The 24,347-nt window shown below is 41.8% G+C and overlaps 1 protein-coding gene across 2 annotated transcripts in view; it reads left to right on the top strand.

Annotated features, from left to right (window-relative positions):
• The first annotated feature begins 8,457 nt into the window (after nucleotides 1-8,457).
• Fs(2)Ket (Importin subunit beta Fs(2)Ket) overlaps nucleotides 8,458-24,347 on the top strand; it is a 154,656-nt gene continuing 138,766 nt past the window's right edge. Inside the window, exons 1-2 of one of the 2 annotated variants that reach the window (XM_067145299.2) lie at nucleotides 8,458-8,635; nucleotides 8,959-9,017. In XM_067145299.2, the coding sequence (XP_067001400.1) occupies nucleotides 8,587-8,635; nucleotides 8,959-9,017 (108 nt within the window). In that variant the 5' untranslated portion in view covers nucleotides 8,458-8,586. The remainder of the gene's footprint in view (nucleotides 8,636-8,958; nucleotides 9,018-24,347) is intronic. The other variant, XM_067145300.2, reaches the window with a different exon arrangement.

Genomic DNA, 24,347 nt, shown 5'->3' with positions numbered 1-24,347 from the left:
ATGGAGATGGCCGCTAGGTTGGGTTTGATGGTCACTAATATTGGAAATGTGTCAACCTTTCGACGACCGGGCTGTAGGGGAACCATACCGGACGTGACTTTTGTATCTGAGAACATCGAGTCGAATATCAATGACTGGCGGGTGATTGAAGAATACACGGGAAGTGATCACCAGTACATTTCTTTTCGTATTCTTCCTGAAACTTCCCAGATTAATATTATAGCGTATAAACATACCCCTGGTATCGGGGGTGTTTATTGTACACTGGAAAACAGCTCGGCTAGTTTTAATAACCAAAGGGAAATCTGGGGGCTATAGGCCTTTATGTATGGTGGATACTGCTGGTAAAGTATTAGAGAAACTTTTGCAGCCAAGAATACTTTCAGCAGTTCAACTAGCTGTGGACCTCTCTGATCGTCAACATGGTTTTCGAGGAGGACATTTGACAATCGATGCAGTATGGGAAGTGTTGAATACAGCTAAAAGGGCACAAATGGGTAATCATCATTCTCGAAAAGTAACACTCCTTGTGACTCTGGATGTTAAGAACGCTTTCAACTTGATAAGTTGGAATGACATGTTGGAAGCGCTTCAAAATATTTTCAAATTGCCAGAGTATCTCATGCGCATAATGAGAAATTATTTGAAAAATCGTACTCTTAGTATATCACACAGAAGATGGGCAGAGAGTGAAACGTCTCACAACTGGTGCAGCACAAGGGTCTATCCTTGGCCCAAATCTGTGGAACATAGTGTATGATGGTTTGTTGAGGTTAGAGATGCCGGAGGACACAATGCTAGTGGGCTATGCTGATGATATAGCTGTTTTGATAGTTGTCCGAAATATGGAGTTGGCTCGGTTTAAGCTAAATCAAGTAATGCGACGAGTGAAAGATTGGATGGCGAATCACAGATTACAGCTCAATCAATCAATCAATCAATCAATCAATCAATCAATCAATCAATCAATCAATCAACCACTACTGACTGCATTTAGGGCAGTCGCCCAGGTGGCAGATTTCCTATCTGTTGTTTTTCTAGCCTTTTCTTAAATGATCGCAAAGAAATTGGAAAATTATTGAACATTTTCCTTGGTAATTTAATCCAATCCCTAACTCCCCTTCCTATAAACGAATATTTGCCCCAATTTGTCCTCTTGAATTCCAACTTTATCTTTATATTGTGATCCTTCCTACTTTTAAAGACACCACTCAAACTTTTCGTCTACTGATGTCCTCCTGCGCCATCTCTCCTCTGACAGCTCGGGACATACCGTTTAATCGAGCAGCTCGTCTCCTTTCTCCCAAATTTTTCCAGCCCAAACTTTGCAACATTTTTTAACGCTACTCTTTTGTCGGAAATCACCCAGAACAAATCGAGCTGCTTTTCTTTGTATTTTTCTACTTCTTGAATCAAGTAATCGTGGTGAGGGTCTCATACACTGGAACCATACTCTAGTTAGGGTCTTACCAGAGACCTATATGCCCTCTCCTTTACATCCTTACTACAACCCATAAATACCCTCATAACCATGTGCAGAGATCTGTACCCTTTATTAACAATCATGTGTATGTGATTACCCCAATGAAGGTCTTTTCTTATATTAACACCTAGGTACTTACAATGATCCCCAAAAGGAACTTTCACCCCATAAACGCAGTAATTAAAACTGAGAGGACTTTTCCTATTTGTGAAACTCACAAACTGATTTTTAACCCCGTTTATCATCATACCATTGTCCACCGTACATCTCACAACACTATAGAGGTCACCCTGCAACCGCTCACAATCTTGTAACTTATTTATTACTATGTACAGAATAACATCATCTGCAAACAGCCTTATCTCTGATTCCACTCTGAGTAGATTAATGAGCAACGTTAAAGGTCCGAAGTCTAGCAAACGACGTCTTCTGATGTCGATAGTTCACTCGACACATCTATATGGTGCCGAAGTCTGGGCTGAATATTTCAAGTTTGAAAAATACCGGCGAAGGATAGCTGCGGTACAGCGGAGATCAGCTTTGCGTATTACAAGCGCATATCGCACAGTATCCGAAACTGCGCTCCTTACGGTAGCAGCGTTAGCACCGATTGATTTACTTGCCTTAGAGAGACAGGAAGTCTGGCGAACTCAGGGAGAGCTCGGAAAGAAGCGTGCTAAGGAGCTAGCTTATAGGCAACGAATGGAGCGGTGTAGGCAAAGATGGGAGGAAGATCCTCGAGGAAAATGGACTAAGCGGCTGATACCATGCCTAGCTGATTGGGTTACCCGAGCTCATGGCGAGGTTAACTTTTACATTACGCAACTATTGACGGGTCAGGGATACTTCCGGAAATTTCTACGTAGAGTAGGTAGAGCGAGCGACTCGGCGTGTATTTACTGCAATGATGTAGACGATGTATTTCACACATTTTTCGTAAGCTATCATTGGTCAACTCAGAGAAGACGTTTAGATACCGTACTGAGCAAGGAGAGTTGAAGCCAGAAACTATTGTGCAGTTGATGCTACGAAACCAAGAATCTTGGGATCAGGTAGCAGTATATGTAGAAGGCATCCTGCGTCAGAAAAAGAGAGAGATGAATGCTCATGAACGGCAGTAAGGAGAAATAAAGGAAGAAGATACCTGAGAAATTAGCACGACACCCCGCTGAAGTAATGCGAGAGCGATTCCGGGGCGGAGATATACGTCGTGGGAAAAGGGTGTGTGGGTTTTAGTGAGTAGGAATCTCACACGCTTGTGGAGTGCGGACCCTCACAAGTGTCTCATGTAAGATTTCCCACACTTCCCCGTAAAACATTATTATTATTATTATTATTATTATTATTATTATTATTATTATTATTATTATTATTATTATTATTATTATTATTATTATTATTACTCTGCGAACCATGTAACCTTGCCGCGGTGTGGAGGCTTGCGTATCCCAATGATGCAGATAGCCGAGCCGCAGGTGTAACCATATCGGATGGGTATCTGTTGAGAGACCAGACTAACGAATGGTTCATCGAAAAGGGGGTAGCAGCCTTTCGGTAGTTGCAAGGGCGGCAGTCTATATGATTGACTGATACAGCCTTGTAATAATACTCAACATGGTTTAGCTGTGTTGATACTGCTACACGGCTGAAAGCAACGGGAAACTACAGCCGTAACTACCTCCCGAGGACATGCAGCTCTCTCTGTATGAATGATGTACTGATGATGGCTTTCTCCCGGGTAAAATATTCCGGAGTTAAACTAGTCCCCCATTCGGATCTCCGGGTGGGGACTACACGAGAGGGGGCGATCATCAGGAAGATGGATACTGACATTCTGCGAGTCGGAGCGTGGAATGTTAGAAATTTGAATCGTTGTGGTAGGTTAGAGCATATGAAAAGGGAGATGGATAGGCTAAAGTTAGATGTAGTTGGTATAAGTGAAGTACGTTGGCAGGAAGAACAAGATTTTTGGTCAGGCAACTACCGAATTATCAACACAAAATCAAACAGGGGAAATGCAGGAGTTGGTTTTATAATGAATAAGAAAATAGGACAGCGGGTAAGCTACTACGACCAGCATAGTGAAAGAATTATTGTCGTCAAGATAGACACCAAACCAATGCCCACCACAATAGTGCAGGTCTATATGCCTACTACTTCAGCGGATGATGAAGAAATCGAAAGAATATATGAGGAGATAGAAGATTTAATACAATATGTAAAAGGTGAAGGGAATCTAATTGTGATGGGAGACTGGAATGCAGTGGTAGGCCAAGGAAGAGTAGGTAGTACAGTAGGAGAATTTGGATTGGGACAAAGGAACGAAAGAGGAAGTCGGCTGGTTGAATTCTGCACTGATCATGATTTAGTCCTTGCCAATTCTTAGTTCGAACACCACAAACGACGGCTGTATACGTGGACGAGACCTGCAGACACTGGAAGGTATCAAATAGACTTAATTATGATTAGGCAGAGATTCAGAAACCAAGTGTTGGATTGCAAAACTTTCCCAGGAACAGACGTGGACTCTGACCACAACTTGTTGGTCATGAAAATGCCATCTGAAGTTGAAGAAATTGAAGAAAGGAAAGAATGCAAAAAGATGGGATCTAGACAATTTGAAAGAAAAGACTGTGAGGGATTGTTTCAAGGAACATGTTGCACAAGGACTAAATTAAAAGGCTGAAGGAAACACTATAGAAGAAGAGTGGAGAGTAATGAAAAATTAAGTCAGTAGGGCCGCTGAAGAAATGTTAGGAAGGAAGAAAATATCAACTAAGATTCAGTGGATAACTCAGGAGATACTAGACCTGATTGATTAACGACGAAAATACAAGAATGCTAGAAATGAAGAGGGCAGAAAAAAATACAGGCGATTAAAGAATCAAGTGGATAGAAAGTGCAAGGTAGCTAAGGAAGAATGGCTGAAGGAGAAGTGCAAGGATGTTGAAGGCTGTGTAGTCCTTGGAAAGGTAGATGCTGCATACAGGAAAATCAAGGAAACCTTTGGAGGAAGGAAATCTAAGTGTATGAATATTAAGAGCTCAGATGGAAAGCCACCTCTAGGGAAAGAAGACAAAGCAGAAAGATGGCAGGAGCATATCCAGCAGTTGTATCAAGGTAAAGATGTAGATAATTTGGTTCTGTAACATGAAGAGGCTGTTGACGCTGATGAAATGGGAGACCCAATTTTGAGGTCAGAGTTTGACAGAGCTGTGAGTGACCTAAATAGGAACAAGACACCTGGAATTGATGACATTCCCTCTGAATTACTGACTGCCTTAGGAGAAACCAGCATGGCAAGGTTATTTCATTTAGTGTGCAAGATATATGAGACAGGAGAAGTCCCAACCGATTTTCGGCAGAACGTTGTTATACCTATTCCCAAGAAAGTCGGTGCTGACAGGTGTGAAAACTACCACACCATTAGTTTAGTATCTCATGCCTGCAAAATTTTAAGACGTATTGTTTACAGAAGAATGGAAAAACAAGTTGAAGCTGAGTTGGGAGAAGATCAATTTGGCTTCAGAAGAAATGTAGGAACACGTGAAGCAATCCTGACTTTACGTCTGATCTTAGAGGATCGAATCAAGAAGGACAAGCCCACGTACATGGCATTTGTAGATCTAGAAAAGGCATTCGATAATGTTGATTGAACCAAGCTATTTATGATTCTGAAGATGACAGGGATCAGATACCGAGAACGAAGAATTATCTACAATCTGTATAAAAACCAGTCTGCGGTGATAAGAATCGAGGGCTTTGAAAAAGAAGCAGAAATCCAGAAAGGAGTAAGGCAAGGCTGTAGTTTGTCCCCTCTCCTTTTCAACGTTTACATAGAACAGGCAGTAAAGGAAATCAAAGAGGAATTTGGAGAGGGAATCACAGTCCAAGGAGAGGAAATCAAAACCTTGAGATTTGCCGATGATATTGTTATTTTATCTGAGACTACAGAAGATCTCGAGAATTTGCTGAATGGTATTGATGAAGTCGTGGGTAAGGAGTACAAGATGAAAATAAATAAGTCCAAAACAAAAGTAATGGAGTGCAGTCGAAAGGAAGCAGGTGATGTAAGAAATATTAGATTAGGAAAGAAAGGAAGTAGATGAATATTGTTACTTGGGTAGTAAAATAACTAACGATGGCAGAAGTAAGGAGGACATAAAATCCAGACTAGCACAAGCAAGGAAGAGCTTTCTTAAGAAAAGAAATTTGCTCACTTCAAACATTGATACCGGAATTAGAAAGATGTTTTTGAAGACTTTCGTGTGGAGCGTGGCATTGTATGGAAGTGAAACATGAACGATAACTAGCTCAGAAAGAAAGAGAATAGAAGCTTTTGAAATGTGGTGTTACAGAAGAATGGTGAAGGTGAGATGGATAGATCGAATCACGAATGAAGAGTTACTGAATCGGATTGGTGAGAGGAGATCGATTTGGCTAAATTTGACGAGAAGAAGAAATACAATGATAGGACACATCTTAAGACACCCAGGACTTGTTCAGTTGGTTTTTGAGGGAAGTGTCTGTGGTAAGAACGGTAGGGGTAGACCAAGGTATGAATATGACAAGCAGATTAGAGCGAATGTAGGATGCAATAGTTACGTAGAAATGAAAAAGTTAGCACATTATAGGGTGGAATGGAGAGCTGCATCAAACCAGTCTATGGACTGATGACTCAAACACATTATTATTATTATTATTATTATTATTATTATTATTATTATTATTATTATTATTATTATTATTATTATTATTATTATTATTATTATTTCGTTTCGTTTCGGCCAGCTAAGGACCCACGTCATTTCAACTGTTTCCCTTGAGCTTTAATGTTGGTCCAGTACTCCTTCATTCGTATACGGTGTTGCTCCTTTCGTTCTTCCGTCCACGCCTTTCCAGTTTTCATCTTCGGCTTTGGTAGGAAACTCTGATGTTCTTGGAGTTTTTTCTTAAGTGGGACACGCTCCTAGATATCTTCAAATGAGATCCCAATCTCCTGCAGATCTTTCTGTACCTCACTGAACCATGCCCCCTTTGCCTTTTTCTCTTGGAGGAAAATGAAAATGCGGTTGGTTAACCGTGTTGAATTCACTCGGGCCATGTGTCCATAAAAAGTAATCCTCCTTTTTCGCATCACATCAGTTATTTTCTCCACATGCGAGTACAACTCCTGGTTGTGCCGTCTCCTAAACTCGCCGTTGTCTTTGACTGGAGCTAAGATTTTTCTCAAAATCTTTATTTCCTTGGCCTTCAATTTCTCCATCATGCCTTTTTTGTTCATGGCGAGACATTCCGCAGCATATAGAGCCTCTGGCCGGATAACAGTGCAATAGTGTTTGATTTTTGCATTCAGAGATATAGATCTTTTGTTATAGACATTTTTAGCCAGATGGTAAGCCATTTCCATTTTATTCATGCGTGAAGAAAAGGCTTCTTTTTCGGACAAGTTTAGGTTCTACCCATTCACCAAGATACTTACATTTTTCAACTCGCTTGACTTTTCCGTGAGTCCCTTCTAGCTCACTTGGCGCCAGTTTGATGTTTGTAATGAATTTCGTTTTCTCAAAGGAGATTTGGAGGCCCGCCTTTGCAGCTTGCGTTTGATGCTGGTTAATCTGCTTCGTGGCCACATCCAAGGAATTAGCGAAAACCGCGAGATCATATGCAAATGCTAGACAGTCAATTGAAAGGTTCTTGTTCTTGTGGCCTAGTCTTATTATTATTATTATTATTATTATTATTATTAGTATTATTATTGGCCTGTGAGAACTTTCTTCCTACATGACAATTCTGTGGGAATTAACAAGACAAACTGATAGTAATACACTTTTCAAACGTTGGCAGCAACAGCGCAAAAAGTGTAGGTGACAAATGAAGTAATATTTGTCTTTTCGGCGTAAAATAAATAGTAACAGACTTTAAATTATTGTAATACAGTATATAATTTTTTTATTTCATGTGTCGCTAGTAAAAAACACCACTTTTATTCGGATCAGTCATGAGACTGATTGTGTGGCTATATAAATCTGTATGCATTTCGGAGGGAGCAGGGGCATCCTCTTTGGGTAGAACAAAGCGATAAGCAAAGCAAAGCAAACCAGAGCGAGGGCGGTCACTTCTCTCTGCCACTCTCCGTCTCCCGCTCCCAATGCAGCATCATTGGAAGAGCGACGGACGGGCTCTTTGATAGGTTTGTTAGGTGGGAAGGTACCATTCAGGTTAGAGACAGTGTTAATAAAATAAAAAGAAGAAGAAAAACATCACGTTATCGAGTATCAGAAACCCCATCAGTACCTACTCTTCCAAAATCTGGTAGATGATATTGATCGTAAATAGGCATTGCAAATCATAACATTTTATTTAACCTGGTTAATTCAAAGAAAAATATTTGTGTGTGATTCTAATTAGCGTGCAGGTGTAAGCGAAGTCCAATTTAAATTGACATTTTCAGTAAACGACGTTTATCATTGCTTTCTAGTGAGTAATTAAGTAATAACAATTGTCCATATCCCTGACGTAATGCGTTGTTTGGTGAGACCTGTTTGCGCGGTACCAAACGAGGACCAAAATATTCATATAAAACGGTTGGCTTGGCATTTCTGAGAGTAGAAATACCCATGCCAGGCTGAGTACTATATCTGCTAGGTTCGTTGTTCTTCAGATTTTCTCGTACAGTGAATTTAATCATTCGCAAAAAAGAAATTGTGGTTTCAAGCGGCTCTGCTGTCTATTGCGCACAAATACTGCCCTCTTGATACCCCAGCCCTTTCAGAGATTGGCGCGAAAATTTTGTTTAACGTCAGCTGCCATGATTCATGCTTACAAAAATGTAGTTCTTATTGTCATGTAAAATAACTTAAGTAACCATTGTAATATATTCTCCATAAAAAATCATCTGCTGTGGTAGTTGTAATTATAATTCTTATTATTTGAAATCATACGGCTCTTTCAGGTTCCTATTCTCGTTCTTTCTTCGAAAGGATCCTTGCGCAGTGGTACATAGTACATGTGGGCGATTGCCGGTTGTGGCGAATTCCGTGAACAATATTCCCGTAAAACATTTATTAATCATTGACAATTAAGATTTGGTATCCTGCATAATGGCTGCTATACAACTTATTCAAATTCTTGAGAAGACTGTTTCTTCAGGTTTGTATTTACATAGAAGGTAAAAGATTTAAATTTTGCTATAGTTCTTGTGGTGAAATTCGTTAGACTCATGGATCAGCCATGGATGAAATAACTTTTGAGATGCATTTCACAGTTCATTTTTCTTTGTGGAAAGTTGTTCTTTGTAAAGAACGTAATTTTGTGATATTTATTACGACTTGAACTGATTAAGTGATGGTTTAGATACGTATATGTTACGATGATTAATGCGATATTATCACCTTCACTTAACCTACAATATGGTACAACACTCGGAGCAGTTTTTTAATATCGATTTAAACCCTAGTTATTTTACTTTACAGATAAAAATGAATTGGAGGCGGCGCAAAATTACTTGGAACAAGCAGCACAGAATAATTTGGTACGTACTTTTCAGAACTTCACGTTACGAGTTGTCTCTGCTTTTTTGGTTATGCTAGAAGTTACGTCGTGTGGTAGAATACTGCTATGGAAAAGGCATAATTTTTATGTCTGGATGAAGGGATAATATATTTCTGTACTCCAGCTAGGGTTAAGTGTATCTCACAATAATGTCTAGAAATTCCTGTGTTCATTGAAGAATTAAGCTATTTTTTAAATTCTATTTCTGTAAAATGTGGCATAGTATACATAAATTCTTTCTGAACTGTATATGCTAGATGGTTTCTTTGAATCTATCTAGACTTGCATAGAAAGATTCTTATGTTTCATTCTTGCTGTATTTTTATTTTGTATTTTAAGCTTTTGTATTCTACATTTAGTGTAATGTATCCCCATCAAGATTAAATGTATTTGCAGAAATAGTATAGGGTTGAGAAGGGGAAAATGGGGATCAGGGCTTTAACATTTAATATTCTCTTTAATATCTGATGAGAGTTTAGTGGTACACTTGTCAAGAAAGTAGGGGCTGCTAGTGATCAGTGTTGAAAATGACCAGTTTTTCTGTTTAAAGATCAGAAGTCTGCTCTGTAACAGAGGGTTTTATTTATTATTAAACAAAATAGCACTCAAATGTGCAAAGTTTATTCCTTGTTGTAGTCCTATTTTGCACAACTGCTGAAATGATATCTTTCACTCTGTATACCGCACAGGATACACATACCGTCTATAGAGGGCCCATGGAAACCTTTTCACATGCATAACTTGTGGTACTCCTACGTGGTGCGTCCCAGGTGGCGGTTATTGGGGTCCTGACCGGCGGACTTGAGGAAAATAAAATACTTCTCGCGGATCAGACACCCCCCTCCCCCGTGGGTGAGGGAGGCAGACAAATTCACCCACAGTATCCCGTGCCTGTCGTAAGAGGCGACTAAAAGGGGCGACCAAGGGATGATCCAATTAGAACCATGAAACTACTTGTAATTAGTATCATCACGCAGGGAACACTATGGGTTGCATTTACTTGCGCATAGTACCACTGTGTTAGGTATATAATAGGTTTGTAGCGACAGTGTGTGAATCAGAAGGTGGGTCCTACAACACCTGTAATTCGTACCCCTATATGAGCGACACCATGGTTCTGCCTTACCTATGCTCAGGTCCCAATATGTGCAGAATTCCATGGGATAATATGAGTCCATGTGGTTAGTCCACTTATGTGAGGAACGCCATAGGTTTGCATTGTCCTTATAGGTTTGCGTTGCTTGCAAATAGCGCCACAATGTGCGAAATGCCATAGGTCTGTGTTACATGTGCGCCTTTCACTACCTGTCAATAGTACCATAATATGTGGAATACCGCGAGTCTCCGCTACTTTTGATTAGTACCGCAACATTACACATAGCATTGTTCTACTTTCCTAGCGATGAATACCATTATGAGGGGCTGATGACCTGGATTTTTGACCTGTTTCGACTATAAGCATCATCGATTCAGCATCATGCTATAGAAGCAGTCCCTTGGTCAGTAATGCTATTGTATTGTGCCAGCTTCTTTACATGTTGAGGCACTGTGGGTCGGATCAACTGATCATTTTAAATTCATATCTGTCCGTCCATTCATTCTTCGTCCTCATGCTTTGAATTCTGGTCAGTGGAGGATTTTGGACTTTTAAGTTGTCATTTCATTTCGTACCATTAGGGCTGATGGCCTTCATGTTAGGCCCCTTTAAACAAAAAACATTGGTTACATCACGCACTCCTATCTACGAAATGTTACTGTAAAATTTGTCACAAATGGAACATAATCATTGTTTTTACTTAAATGAAATGAAAAATCTGTGGTAAATTAAGAAATACCGTCGTTATTAGAGAAATATGAATACATACTTAAGGTCTGTATACAGGACTCCTTTATGTCTTATTTCGCTGCTGGTGCCGTCTTTTGTTAATTTCTTGAAGTCCAGGGCTAGCACCGAGAAATGGGAGTGCTATGTCTGTGGACTGTCACTCTCATTATCTTTGTCCATATGACTAGAGCGGCCAGTTGAAACAGCAAAATGGAGGTCAGTAGCATTCACGATAAGAAAAAAAAAATTTTCTTTGTTTGAACGAAAATAGCATGATCCCTGGACCAATAAATCACTAGTCCACAGAATTCTTATGTACATTGGCCATAGCTTTTTGTCGCGTATTAAATCTTGCATATCGCGATACAGTTCAGGAAATGATGTCATCGACACCTGAAGCAATAAAACAAAAGCAAAGAACTTCAGTGAACACAGACATCACACACAAAATTGTTGAAAGTGTAAGACAAACAAAAGAGATACATGCGTTACTGTGAGCGTAGCACCAAAAGTACGGTACCGGTACTTGTAAAGCAGTAAAGTAGGTATACATAATATTCACCAAAAATAAAATATTTTTTAATTTACTGCAGATTTTAGACTTCAACTGTGTAAGAGCAATTATTATGTTCCATTTGTGACAAATTTTACTGTGACATTTCGTAGATAGGAATGCGCGACTTAACCCAAACATCAATCAGTCATCATTTATGATGAAAGCCGTGAATTGCCAGTCTGTTTATTGGGCTCCTTAAGTCGATGATATAGATGTTGATTCCCATAGGGAATCTGAAACATTTGTCCTGAATGAGTAAATTTATAATACCAATATAAATGGTCCGTTATTGGACATTATAAATTTTCCAGCTAACTCATTCCTTAAGTCGTTCGGTCCGGTCCAAGTCCTGTTGATCATGGCTTGGATATATTTCCTCTCTTTTCCTTCTCAATTGTAGGAATTCTGCTTCCTGTTTGGTAGAAGATAGCTGCAGTCTAGGTTCTTCTATAAGAAAAGGGTCCTGTGTCAGCACGTATGCCATGCCATTCCAGATGGTGCCATTTTTGAAATGTCTAACGTTCGTTTGAGAAATCTGGCTTTCACATTGTTTATGCAATTTAAATCATTTAACGTGAGATAATCCCAGATTAGTTCCAAACCATAAGTGATTACTGGAACAACCTTTGCTCTGAAGGGGAACATTGCTGTGGTTAGAGATAGTTTTGTGGGGTCCTGTATGTCATAAATACTCCTAATGGCTGCCCTTTTCCTTATATGGACTTTAAATGACGTGGACGTTGGCTGAAGTGTGATGCCAAGGTATTTGAAGGAGCTCATCATCTTCAACCTCTGTTCTTTGTATGTTATGCCGACGGCTGCTGGTAATCTTCCTTTCTGAAAATCATTTGCACTGTTTTGTTTTGTCCAGGTTAATTTTAAGTTTGTTGTCTTCAGCATATTTTTCAAGGTTGTCCATAGTTGCCTGAAGATCGTCTATGTTGTTATTGAGTTATGAATTATTTTTGTAATGTCTGCTGTGGCGGTATTGAACAGAAGTGGACTGATAGGATCACCCTGTAATACTCCATTGCACTGTTTAACAGGATCTGAAGTTGTTTTGCCATCATGAATTCTTTTTTTTTTTTTTTTGCCAAAAGGTTGTTTGTTATTGCCTTCAATGGATTATCATGACCGATCATGTTTCCTAATTTTGTAATCAGTATGGACCTGTTCAAACCGGGCGAGTTGGCCGTGCAGTTAGGGGCGCGCATGTGCGAGCTCGCATCCAGGAGATAGTGGATTCGAATTCCACTGTCGGCAGCCCTGAAGAAAAAAGACCTGTTCAAGGAGTCGAAAGCTTTTGTGAAATTGACAAAGATGACAAAGAACTTTCCTTAGGGTAATCTTAGTGCGTCGTGTATGTTGTCCAACAGGTTTTTAATGGCGTGAAGTGTTCCTCGTCCTTTCATAAAACCGAACTGCTGCTCTGGTATATCGTCCCAGGTTAGGATGCTTAGTTTTTCAGCAAGGATTTTTGAGAATACTTTGTATATATTATTTTCTAGGGCAGTGCCTCTGTACGAATTTGGGTCTTCTTGTTCCCCTTTTCCTTTATATAAAGTTTTGATATTTGATTCTCTCCAAGTCCGTGGAATAATTTCTGTTGTGAAACAAACATTGAATAAGTCCATATAGGTAACAACATTTCTGATGTGTCTTTTAAATTTTCGTTGAACACACCGTCAGGGCCTGCCACTTTCTTATTCTTTGTATTTAATATCGCATGTTCAATTTAGCTTCTTTCAAGGCTTGAGGACTCTGGATTGTTTATTTTCTGAAGAACCAAGGCCGTTTCTAAGTTTTCCTTATTTAAAATGTCAGAGAAGTGGATTTCCCAGTCGGTTATTGCAAGTTCTGCGGTGTGGATGTTCTGTGCTTTAAGCCTAAGAAAGGATCTTTCAGAGCATCTTCAGCTTGTAGTTTTGCTTGTAGTTCAGTGTAATTGGCTTTCTTTTCTTTAATTAGTGATTTGTAGTCTTTCCTTTTCACGGTGTACACTTCGAGTATATCAGTATTGTGTGTGTAGCGGGTTTTATTTAGTTGGATCCTTCATTCTTGACGGTCTTGTTTCCCTTTGGGACAGTGTTTTATTTATCTTGTCTACTATTAATACATAAAGTTTGTTTGCTACAGTATCTGTCAAGTAATCTACCTTCCTTGTGGGCTCTTCCAATTTTGGGTTGTTATTTATCATTAGTTCCATTTTTTCTAATAACTGTTTGATTAAATCTCCTTGTTCTTGCATTCCTTACATAACCATGTGAGATTACAATTAGCCTTGCTCATGATATCGAACTCGGTCTGCTTTAGGCCGGCACATTTTTTGTGGTGCCAGCGTAAACGTGATCCTTTGCACTGAATGCCTTTTTGCAAGATCCGCATTTATCATCTGTAATGCTTTCTGATTTTCTTGGAGTCTGTCGACGCCATAACCCGTGCCTGCATAACCCAATCACACGAGTTCAACTGACGGCCTCTTTATTTCGCCTGCTGGCATCAGCTCATGCTCCCCTCCCTGCCATCCCTCTCGGCGTACAATTTACGTATGTTGCCCTTGAAGGGCTTGTTGACGGAAACATCTAAGGGCTGTAGACAATGTGTGAGTCCACCAGGAATTATGAGATCAGTTTTCTTTCATCTCCTGAAGACGTTTTTTCGTGTCTTCCAATAAGTGTCTGTGGAAACCGTCCCACACTAGCATTGCCGGGCGCCGAAGCAGTGCCCTTGGCCGTGCTCCCCACACTGTACGGACTCGGTCCTGGACAAGAGCTGTATTCATCCATCCTTTCTCTTGAACCCATACATGAATGCCTTTGGGAAACTTCGTTTTAGGTATTGTTTTCTTTTGAAAATAACGTATGGTGGCAGTTTTCTTCTGTCTGCGGTTATTGCTAGCATGACAGAGCAATGCTGGTTTTCACATCCAGTTGTACATACAAGCACGCTAGATTCTCCCTTCTTGTTGATGGTGGTGTTGCATGGTATGTCGAAGTTTATCGATGTTTGATTTGCATTGCCAATTTGAGATCACAGGTAATTGATTTTCTTCTGCATTGCTATCACGTGGCAATGAAAATCTATTATTTTGTCACTGAATTCGCTTGTCATTCTCTGGCAGAGAGATGTTCGCCTTCGCAGACACAATCCCTTCGTGTCATGAATCTACGGGTCCAACCCTGGCTCACTTTCAGATCCGAACAGCTGATTCCTCCGTTAATCGCTAGTTTGCGCACTTTGAAATGTAGTATCTTGTGTGAGATACTAAAGCCATCATTTTGCAACTCTGTAACCTAATGAAGCAACTCTTCTTCCAGCTCAGGAAACTTACCAGTTTTGGGCCCTTTGAATGCCTTGTGTTTCAGATTGTTGGTTTCTAGTGCGGCTTTCTATTTACGCCAATAGTGAACATTCAACTGTCGCACTGAATTCTCGGCCGGCAGGTCTGTTACTATGTTCTTCAGCACTTCGAGTTTAAACCCAGCCGTATAACTCCCACGTTTCTCCATAACTTTAAGATCAACCTTCACAAGAAAACTCAACTGAGAAACAAGAATGAAAAGTGAAGACAGGAATACTGGTACTTGTTGACAATACAACAGATGTTGCATGTTACAAATTTCATGTTTGGTCTGTATTGAAATGTACATCAGTTTAAGATACTACTAAAAATTATTAGGATCAACCTATTCAATACAACTGAGTTTCCAAAGTTAGGATTTACATCTTATTACACTAAAATTTGAAGGGACATGTTTCGCCCTTAGGTTGATCCTAACAAATTTTGGTAATATCTTAAACAGAAATACAACAGATGGACGATACCTCATACCGTGATCGCTTGACTGCCTGGACAGGGAAATACTCGCGGTTCACGTGATCAACTCTGACGGACTGGTAGCGATAAGCATATTGACAAAGACAGAAGAGTGAGGGGGATGGCCGTGTGTGACTGACTGGGTAGAATGAGGCTTTGGGGCGGGGGTTTGCGAGTTAGGTATTTTTGTTACAACTAGCCTCAACCATTCTGCAGGTAGAAAGAAATGCAGCTTCTTCTTGTACTGTCTCGTACAAAGTACTGTAACAGCAGTTGGTACAGTCCTGATATTTAATGTAGGCACATCGACGGAATACCCAAACTTTATTTTGTGTAGCCTTTGTATGTCTTTATGACGTCAGAAATTAATGCGAATTATGTGTGGTGATGTTTTCTTGCAATTTGAAAGTTTAAAAGTGGGGTACAAGATATACGCGGTGGCGAGTGATAAGCGAGCAAATACGGTATTTTAAGGCCCGGTTTCTTCAACAAATGTTAAGGGTTAACTCTGCTGTTAAGGAGACTTAACATATAATTTAACAAAATGGTAGTCTCATCAAGAATTGTTAACTCTAACAAATTGTTAATACTTGTTTTAAATTAACCTGGCAGCAGCCCTTTGTTAAACCTCATAACAGCTGCTAAAATTTCAAAATGGGGGTATGTAGAAGATGTAAGTTTGAAGCTTTATTGCTGTATGTAGAAGGCAAAGGACGACCCATACTAAGAAATAACTACTTTTTAAGATTTGTCAGAAGAAATATTTCTATTTACCAAAGCCATAATGAACAAGGTACTAGACTACATTGAAAATAGGTTAGTTTCCAACAGACTGAAACTTATCAGTGTCTCCAGTGCAGCAGTTGCTTATAGATTTTACGAGGAGGGGTCAGACCCCGCGTCCAATTGATTTAAACAAGCTTAATGTACCTGTTGGGAGATACTCAACAGTAACTCGTGTATAAGGGTTTAGGTCAATACGCTTTCATTTTCGAAAAAATGAGGACAAATTTTATGAGGCAGCATCCGCTTCGGACCATATGGAGGTGATAGAACACTAAAATGCGAACACATTTTACTTTAACTTCTCGGGTTCGCAACCTAATAATTTCCGAAAAATTTATGAATTCCCCGATTCTAATGCCATGCGTATATACTTTAAGTGTTGCAACCCAGACAAGTGGAGCAGTGGCCGACTGGTCATCGTATTTGTCTCTGAACCACGACGACGTGACTTCGAGTCCCGCCATAGCCATACCTTTTTATACAAATTAAATTATTATTTGAGGGAATGTGAAGGTAAAAATGCGAAGAAAATTAATAATCAAATTGCTGCGCAAGTCCGCCTCTGTGGTGTAGTGGTTAGTGTGATTAGCTGCCAACCCCGTAGGCCCGGGTTCGATTCCCAGCTCTGCCACGAAATTTGGAAAGTGGTACGAGGGCTGGAACCGGGTCCGCTCATCCTCGGAAGGTCAAGTGAGTAGAGGTGGGTTTGATTTCCACCTCATTGTACAGACTCTCATCAGGATCGTCACATTGTGTGAGCAGTTGTGGTCGACCAAACATACAGGATCAAAATCCGGTCACATGTTGCACCTGCTGTGTCACCAAGTGCCATTGGGAACAGCCTGCTTGCAGCAGGATTACAATCACGTGTGCCTCTGGACAGGCTGCAACAGACACCACCAAGCACGGCTACTCTGGTGTCTTGAAAGCATTGACTGGAGAGGTGAATGGCACTCTGTTGGCTTCAGTGATGAATAGGGTCTGTCTGTATACAACTGATGGACATGTACGGCATAGAGTGCATTTGCCCACGACACCAAAGTCCCACCCCAGGCTTCATGTTGTGGGGGGCCATGTAACTCACAGTTACAGTTGGTGTTTCTGCTGGGTAACATAACCAATGCCTACCACATTGCACAGGTTGTTGTCCCCATGCTGACTTTCCTTTGACAGGAAGGTGATGTGTTTTTTCAGCAGGACAGTGCACTTCCACATACAGCTGTTGCTGCGATGCAACATGCTCTGTGGTGTACAACTGCCCTGGCCAGCAAGATTACGGGATCTCTGTCCAGTTGAACATGAATGGACACGATGAAGCGGGAACTTATGTGTTCTCCAGAGCCTGCGAGAACCATTGCCGAATTGCATATGCTTGGGACAATCCATCGCAGGATGCCATTTGGCACCTTTATGATTGTTTGCATGCGCGAATACTCACCTTCATTGCCGCCGGAGGGGAGTTCACTGCGTATTGAAGCAACTGTTTGGGCACACTTTAGGCCCCATTCACAATGCAAACGTAACCGTAAACTTAACGAAGGTTATTTCAATTTCGGTAATCCACTGTAAAAAATTACCCTCATCAGATCGTTTTGTATATGCGGATCAAACCTGAACTGTTTGACAATATCTTACAATTTGATTCCCCTTTCCTAATAAAAAGAAATGTAAAGTCTCCTTTACCGTCAGATTTCATTGCTGCAGCATATTTATTTCCACGTATTATTTTTTGGCACAGTACAGTGTCTATATAATTCTTTTTCCTTTTATCATACATCCACACAAAGGTTATTTTGAAAGAGAATTTCAAATGTTTTGTTGAAAGAAGTAATTATATCGTGCACAAAATACAATGTTTACGTCTGCTCTGATTGGCTGGTTCTAAATCCTAATGTAAAATTAACTACAGGAGCTTGGATTTTGCAATCCCTTAATTTTACGGACTTGCAGTTAAGTTTACGTCGGCACATTATGAATGGTTCCATTAGATAACATGGCCTCTAACTTCTAAGTTAATGTAAATTTTAAGTTTGTTACGTTACGTTGCATTGTGAATGGGGCTTTACTGTGATATGCGTTTCATATGGTCTGTATTTGTAATAAATTAATTATATACTCCTGCAATTAACTTCCTGTCACATCGCTTGCGAATAAAATGACCTTCTCCTTGTGGATGTTTCATGTCTTTTATGTATGTTAATGAAAGAATAATCAAAGTAAAGGTTTCTTTAAGTAAAGAATACCTTACAATTGTTCAGGTCTGCACTCTCCAACAAGGTTGTAGTGAAGAATTCATGTTTGGGTGATATATGAATATACCATAGAATTGGTGCAAAAAGCATAAATACTGGCATTTACAGTGTACTGAGAAAAGTTAAAGCCCTAGTTGTGCGAGATCCTGTGCTGGAGATTGCAGGATTGAATCCTGGCATTGTCAGCTTGCATTTTAGATTCCTCAGATGCGAGATACTTGTTTTATAGATTAGACACGTAAGAATATGCTTTCAGAGCAAATTTCTAACAATCTAGGGTGTCCTTAAGACTGCAGTTTAAAGGTGTTTCCGAAACATTTAGCATTATCATCTTGGTACCAAACATAATCCTTACTTTTGAAAAACTAAGAGTATTATATGAAAGCGAGATAAGTTTTCATCTTCTATAACTAAATGCGGATACCCCCTGCGGGTGGGGGACACACATGTAGAATACACCCGCGGTATCCCCTGCCTGTCGTAAGGGGCGACCTTGGCGCGGACATGAATCGCGGTTTGATATCATGTGTTGGACCTCGTATGGAAAGGAGAGGTTGAATATATTCACAGGTAATCACTGCCTCTTGTAGAAGGCAACTAAAAGGGTCGTGGCCAAAGTCCCCTCTTTATTTTTTGTTTTTTGAGGGTTAGTAAAAGATAGACTCCAAATTTTTGATGTGTGTGCTGCTCGGTGCCAGGCCTCTAAAGCCCATGCAGCAACCACCCAGGAAGCGGCGGGTGGTAGCATCATGTACCCTGGCAGTAGTATTCGCCTGACAACACAGGTCCCCGCACAGCCGAATGCCAGATGGACGTAACATTATTATTTGTTTTGTATTTTTTTACTATGTTTAGCACTCTGTACACACTGTGGGGTACATACTATTGCGGGTGACTGGAGGAAGGGAGTCGTAGTGCTCATTGCCTCGGTCATCCCATATTAGGCATCGTCAACACCAGACCCCGGGCAGTACTGGCTATGACCAGGTGGGTATTGCCTTAGCAGCTTGGTATGGCTACAGAGACCCCTGATCAGAGTGGGTGGTATTCATGGAGGATGATTTCCGCGCATGGCTTCGGAACATCATCGATCTGCCTAAGGTGGTCCCCCACCAAAGTCTTTAACTTTTGCTTCCTTGAGAGGTTCAACTCCTTGGGAACATGCGCAGCGTGAAGGAATGGACAAACTTTAGGATCTCAAGAAAATGCGTAACGGTAGTTTGCTTTTGTAGGCTCGTACAGCACTCCAAGCCGATCAGTTGCTTAAGAGCGACCACTTTGGCAAAATCCCTGTCCAAAGTGGAGGAGCACAAATCCTGAATCTGGTTTGCGGAGTCTTCTTCCACCGCGACCTTATTTTGAACACTGACAAAGAGTTGGTGGAAGACATGAAGAACCGTGGCGTGACACACATCCGGCGCATTAGGCACAAGGTCAGCAGTGAAGACGTTGCCACTGGTGCCTTCATTGTCTCTTTGAAGTTGTTGGTGTTGCCAGACGAAGTCAAGGTAACAACTTATCGTTGCGATGCAAGGCCGTACATCCCACCTCCTATGCGATGCTATCAATGCCAGAGATTCGAACGTATGGTATCTCGTTCAATCAGTCTGTGTGTGGTACATGTGGAAGAGAAGCTCACGGCGCGGAGGAGTGCACAATTCCGTACGAGTGCACTAACTGCTCTGCTCTTCATTCTCCTCTAGATCGCAACTGTCCGACCTATCTGAGTGAGGAGAAGATCCAGAAGGTCAAGACCCCGGATGCTCTTTCCTACTAGGAAGCGCGCCGTAGGTTTTATTCCACGAATACACCTGCCTGCTCAAGAGTCTCTCAGGTTCGTATTTCACGGCTGGCAGTTCTAATCGGCACAGAAAGGGGGGAAGGTTGTCTCCCCCTCCCTTAAGAGGTCTACGAAAGCCGTACCCACGCTGGCGGAGGTGGCATCATCGACAAGGGTTGGGAAATTATCTCCCAGTCCCTCTAAACTCAAAAAGAAGGCGGGGACAAGGGGTGCCTTTACCGGACGCCCTCCATTTGGAGGGTATGAGTCTGCGCCAGCAGGTACACCTGCTCCGATACCTGCGACTCCCATCGCAGGGGGACTTCCCGCCCACGGAAAGCGGTGAAGTTCAGGGCGTCAGTCTGTCTATGGTGGGATGGACGTCGAGCTGTCATCTACATCTTCGGATGTAGATGTTGATGGTGTTTAGTTTTAAGAGCATTGTGTCGCTCATAACCTAACACTCTTTTTATAGTCCACACTATGGCACTGTTACAGTGGAATTGTAATGGTTATGATTGGTGTCTTGCTGACCTGCGTCAGTTCATTAGTGAGTTCGCGGCTAGTATAGGCTGTATTCAGGAGACAAACTTCAGACCAGGTCATTATACGGTCTTGAGAAATTTCAGGCTATACGCGACAGAACGATATTATGCTCACCGGGCGTCCGGTGGCGTGGGTATTTTTGTTCGTTCTGATACCTTTAGGGAAGAGGTTCCTCTAAGAACCGCACCGGAAGCAGTCACGGTGCGGATATCGCTGCCTGTCATGGCCACAGTGTTTAATGTTTATTTTCCACCTCCTTTCCTTTTAATGGGAATTTTTAACGCCGATCACCCCATAAGGGGCTCTGAAATTTCTTGCCCCAGGGGAAGGAATTTAGAAGCATTAATGACAGAGCTGTATTTATGTATTTTCAACACACGTGAACAAACTCATTTCAGTGTATGTTACGGCACATACTCTCGTATAGATTTAAGTCTAAGCAGCTGAGTGTTAGTTCTGTTGTTTCAGTGGAATACACACATGATCTCTGTGACAGTGACCATTTTCCCATTATTCTTACTTAGTTGAAACAAAAATCTGTTGAGGCTTCTCCTTGATGGATTCTTAAACATGCTGAATGGCCTAAGTTCACAACACTCGCTGTCTTTGACGAGACCCTGCGGACTGTAGACGGCGATATAACTTACATAACACAAGTTATCCTCACTGCTGCCGAGGACTCCATTCCCTCCTTCTCAGGGATTCCTCGCCGAGAACTAATTCCTCGGTAGAACGAAGAAATTGCCGCTGCTATCAGAGAATGCCGTCGCGCTCATAAACGTTATCGTAGGCAGCCTACTGTGGCCAACTTGGTAACATTTAAAAGACTTCACCCTAAGGTGCGAGTTCTTATTTGCCAAAATAAGAAAGCTGTGTGGGAGAGACATGTTGTCGTCTATGACGTCACATACTCAATCGTCTCAAGTATGGACTAAACTTCGAGGTATTTCGGGTATCCGGGGATCATCTTCTGTAGCGGGAATTTCCATTGTAGGCAGTATCGTCACTGTACCACTCTCGATTGCTAACCATCTAGCTAGCCATTTTGCGGATGTGTCTGGCTCCAGGAATTACCATCATGACTTCCTTACTCTGACGCGGGAGGCAGAACGTCATTACCTTCATTTTGCTACTCAAGCTTCAGAGGACTATAATGTGCCCTTTACGCAGTGGGAACTCCCCAGCGCCTTGGCACTTTGCAAGGACACGTCCCCTAGTGGCTAGTGTCCATTACCAGATGTTGAAACACCATAGTGAGGATAATCTATTATATCTCATTGGAGTGTTCAACCGAATCTGGATATAGGGCGAGTTTCCGTCTCAGTGGCGAGAAGGCATGGTCATTTCTTTCCTCAAGCCTGACCAAAATCCTAAGTTTGCAGGAAGCTACGGACCTATTTATCTCACTACTTGTGTAAGCTATTTGAGAGGATTGTAAATCGCCGACTAGTGTGGTGTCTGGAGAAACTCAGACTTTTGTCCGAGTACAGATGTGGTTTTCGAGCCGCTTGCTCGTCCACTGACCACCTGGTACACCTGGAGAGTTCTATCCAGGATGCATCTGTCTGCAAACAGCATTTGGTGGGTTTTTTCTTTGACTTAGATAAGGCCTATGACACCCCATGGCGGTGTGGTATCCTTTCATTCTTGCATCAATGGAGATTCCGAGGTAACTTGCTGGTATTTATTGTGATTTTTTTTGTCCCTCTGTCTATTCCGTGTCCGAGTAGGGAGGACATATTCGCAATATCATGTTCACGAAAATGGGGTTCCACAGGGATCGGTTCTTAGTGTTACTCTGTTTGCAATTGCCATAAACGGTATTGTTGCTGTTGCTGGTTCAGCAGTAATACCGTCGCTATATAGTGGACGATTTTGCTCGGCACTGTAGCTCGCGTAACATGGCAATTGCAGAGCGACAATTACAGCAAGCTATTAGGTGGTACAGTGGACCTTTAAATATGTCTTTCGGTTTTCCACTGCAAAGACCTCTATTGTCCAGTTTTGTTGACAATGCAGTCTTCACCTGCATCCTGAGGTTTATTTAGGAAATGTTGCTCTTTCTGTAGTTAACACATACCGATGCCTTGGGCTCCTTTTCGATAGCAAATAAGTGGGAGTCACATGTGCAGCAGTTAAAAGTAAATGCTCCAAGAAGCGGAGTAGCTTGAAGTTCTTGGCAGCACTAATTGGGGAGCTGACCGCATGGTGCTCCTACGATTCTATAGGGCAAATATTTTGTCCAGGTTAGACTACGACTGTGCAGCATATGGCTCATCAAGACCAAGCGTCCTTGCGAAACTGAACAGCATCTACCACACCAGGGTTAGGTTGGCAGCGGGAGCTTTTCGTACAAGCCCCATTGCTGGCCTGCTTGTTGAGTCTCGTGTACCGCCTTTACACCTGAGGCGCCAGCAAATGCCTCTATTGTATGTGGCAAATTTGCAACAGATGCCACTTCACTCAAGCTATCCTTGCGTATTCTGCAATGGAAACCATCGGCTGTTCGCTGCTTGTCCTCGAGCAACGCGGCTATTTGGAATACGCTTGGATAGCAGTCACAGATTGTTTCACGTACCTTCGTTTCCTTGCCTTGTCAGAGAACCAAGTGGGGTACCTCCGTTCGTAGTACGGCGACCTGAGATAATCCTGGATGTGCATACTGGCCCGAAGGAATACACGGACTCTTGGATTTATCGGAGGCTCTTCCTGTCCTTGTTGGCCGGTGTCCAGGTTCAGTCATCGTTTACACGGATGGCTCGAGAACAGATACGAAAGTGGGCTGTGCGTTCGTTGTCGACACTGATAGCTTTGTTTTCCTCTCCCGGAAACCTGTAGTGTGTACACAGTGGAACTCTATGCTATCCGTGAAGCTCTGCGGTATGCACTGTCCGATGAGCGTCGACACTTTCTTCTGTGTACTGACTTCTTGAGCATGCTATATTCTATTGATACCTTTTTCCTTTGGCACCCTCTGGTGCAGCGGATCCAGGACCTGCTGGTCGGGTGTTCGGATGCCGGCACCAGAATTAAGTTTATGTAGCTTCATAGCCACATGGGTGTAGAGGGAAACGAGTTAGGAGATACTGCTGCCAAGAAGGCAGTAACACTGCCTCCGTTGCCTTTCAAGGTTCCAAGAAGTGATATTCGCTCTCAGCTGAGACATCTGGTTATGTCCGTTCGGGAGATGGAGTGGCAGGCGACTCCACTTCCAGATAAGCTGAGAGCGATAAAAGGTACAACGAAGGTATGGAGGACTTCCCTTCGGGCTTTGCGCAGGCAAACCGTGGTATCATGTCGTCTTCGGATCGGCCATGGTATTATATCGCACTCCCGTCTATTGAAAGGAGAACCCCTTCCAGTGTGTACTTGTGGCGATCATCTTATTGTTGTACACATCCTACGGAGTGCGTGGCCCTGGTCGGTCTGCGCCGTAGTCTAAAACTTCCGAGTACCATCTCTCTCATCCTGCGCGATGACGAGCAGTCACCCGACCTCGTCATCGGTAGTGAGGGGTAGTGGCCTATTTTATCGTGTGTAATAATGTCCTTTGTCTTAGTTTACTTCTTTCAACTGCGCTTTTGTCCCATTGACTCTATTTTAGTTTGTGTTTGCGTATTTTGATGCGTTATTTGAACTCGCAACTAGAACTCTATATTTTCAGGCAAAGCCTTATTCCATTTTTGCCTGTATTTTTCTATAATTTTATTAGATAATAAGGCATTGTGAAGTAGATCCACTTATTGTT

This window comes from Anabrus simplex, chromosome 4 (assembly GCF_040414725.1).
Source record: "Anabrus simplex isolate iqAnaSimp1 chromosome 4, ASM4041472v1, whole genome shotgun sequence".
Classification (NCBI taxonomy): domain Eukaryota; kingdom Metazoa; phylum Arthropoda; class Insecta; order Orthoptera; family Tettigoniidae; genus Anabrus; species Anabrus simplex.
The sequence above is the reverse complement of the archived record's forward strand: the minus strand, read 5'-3'. Positions and strand labels throughout refer to the sequence as shown.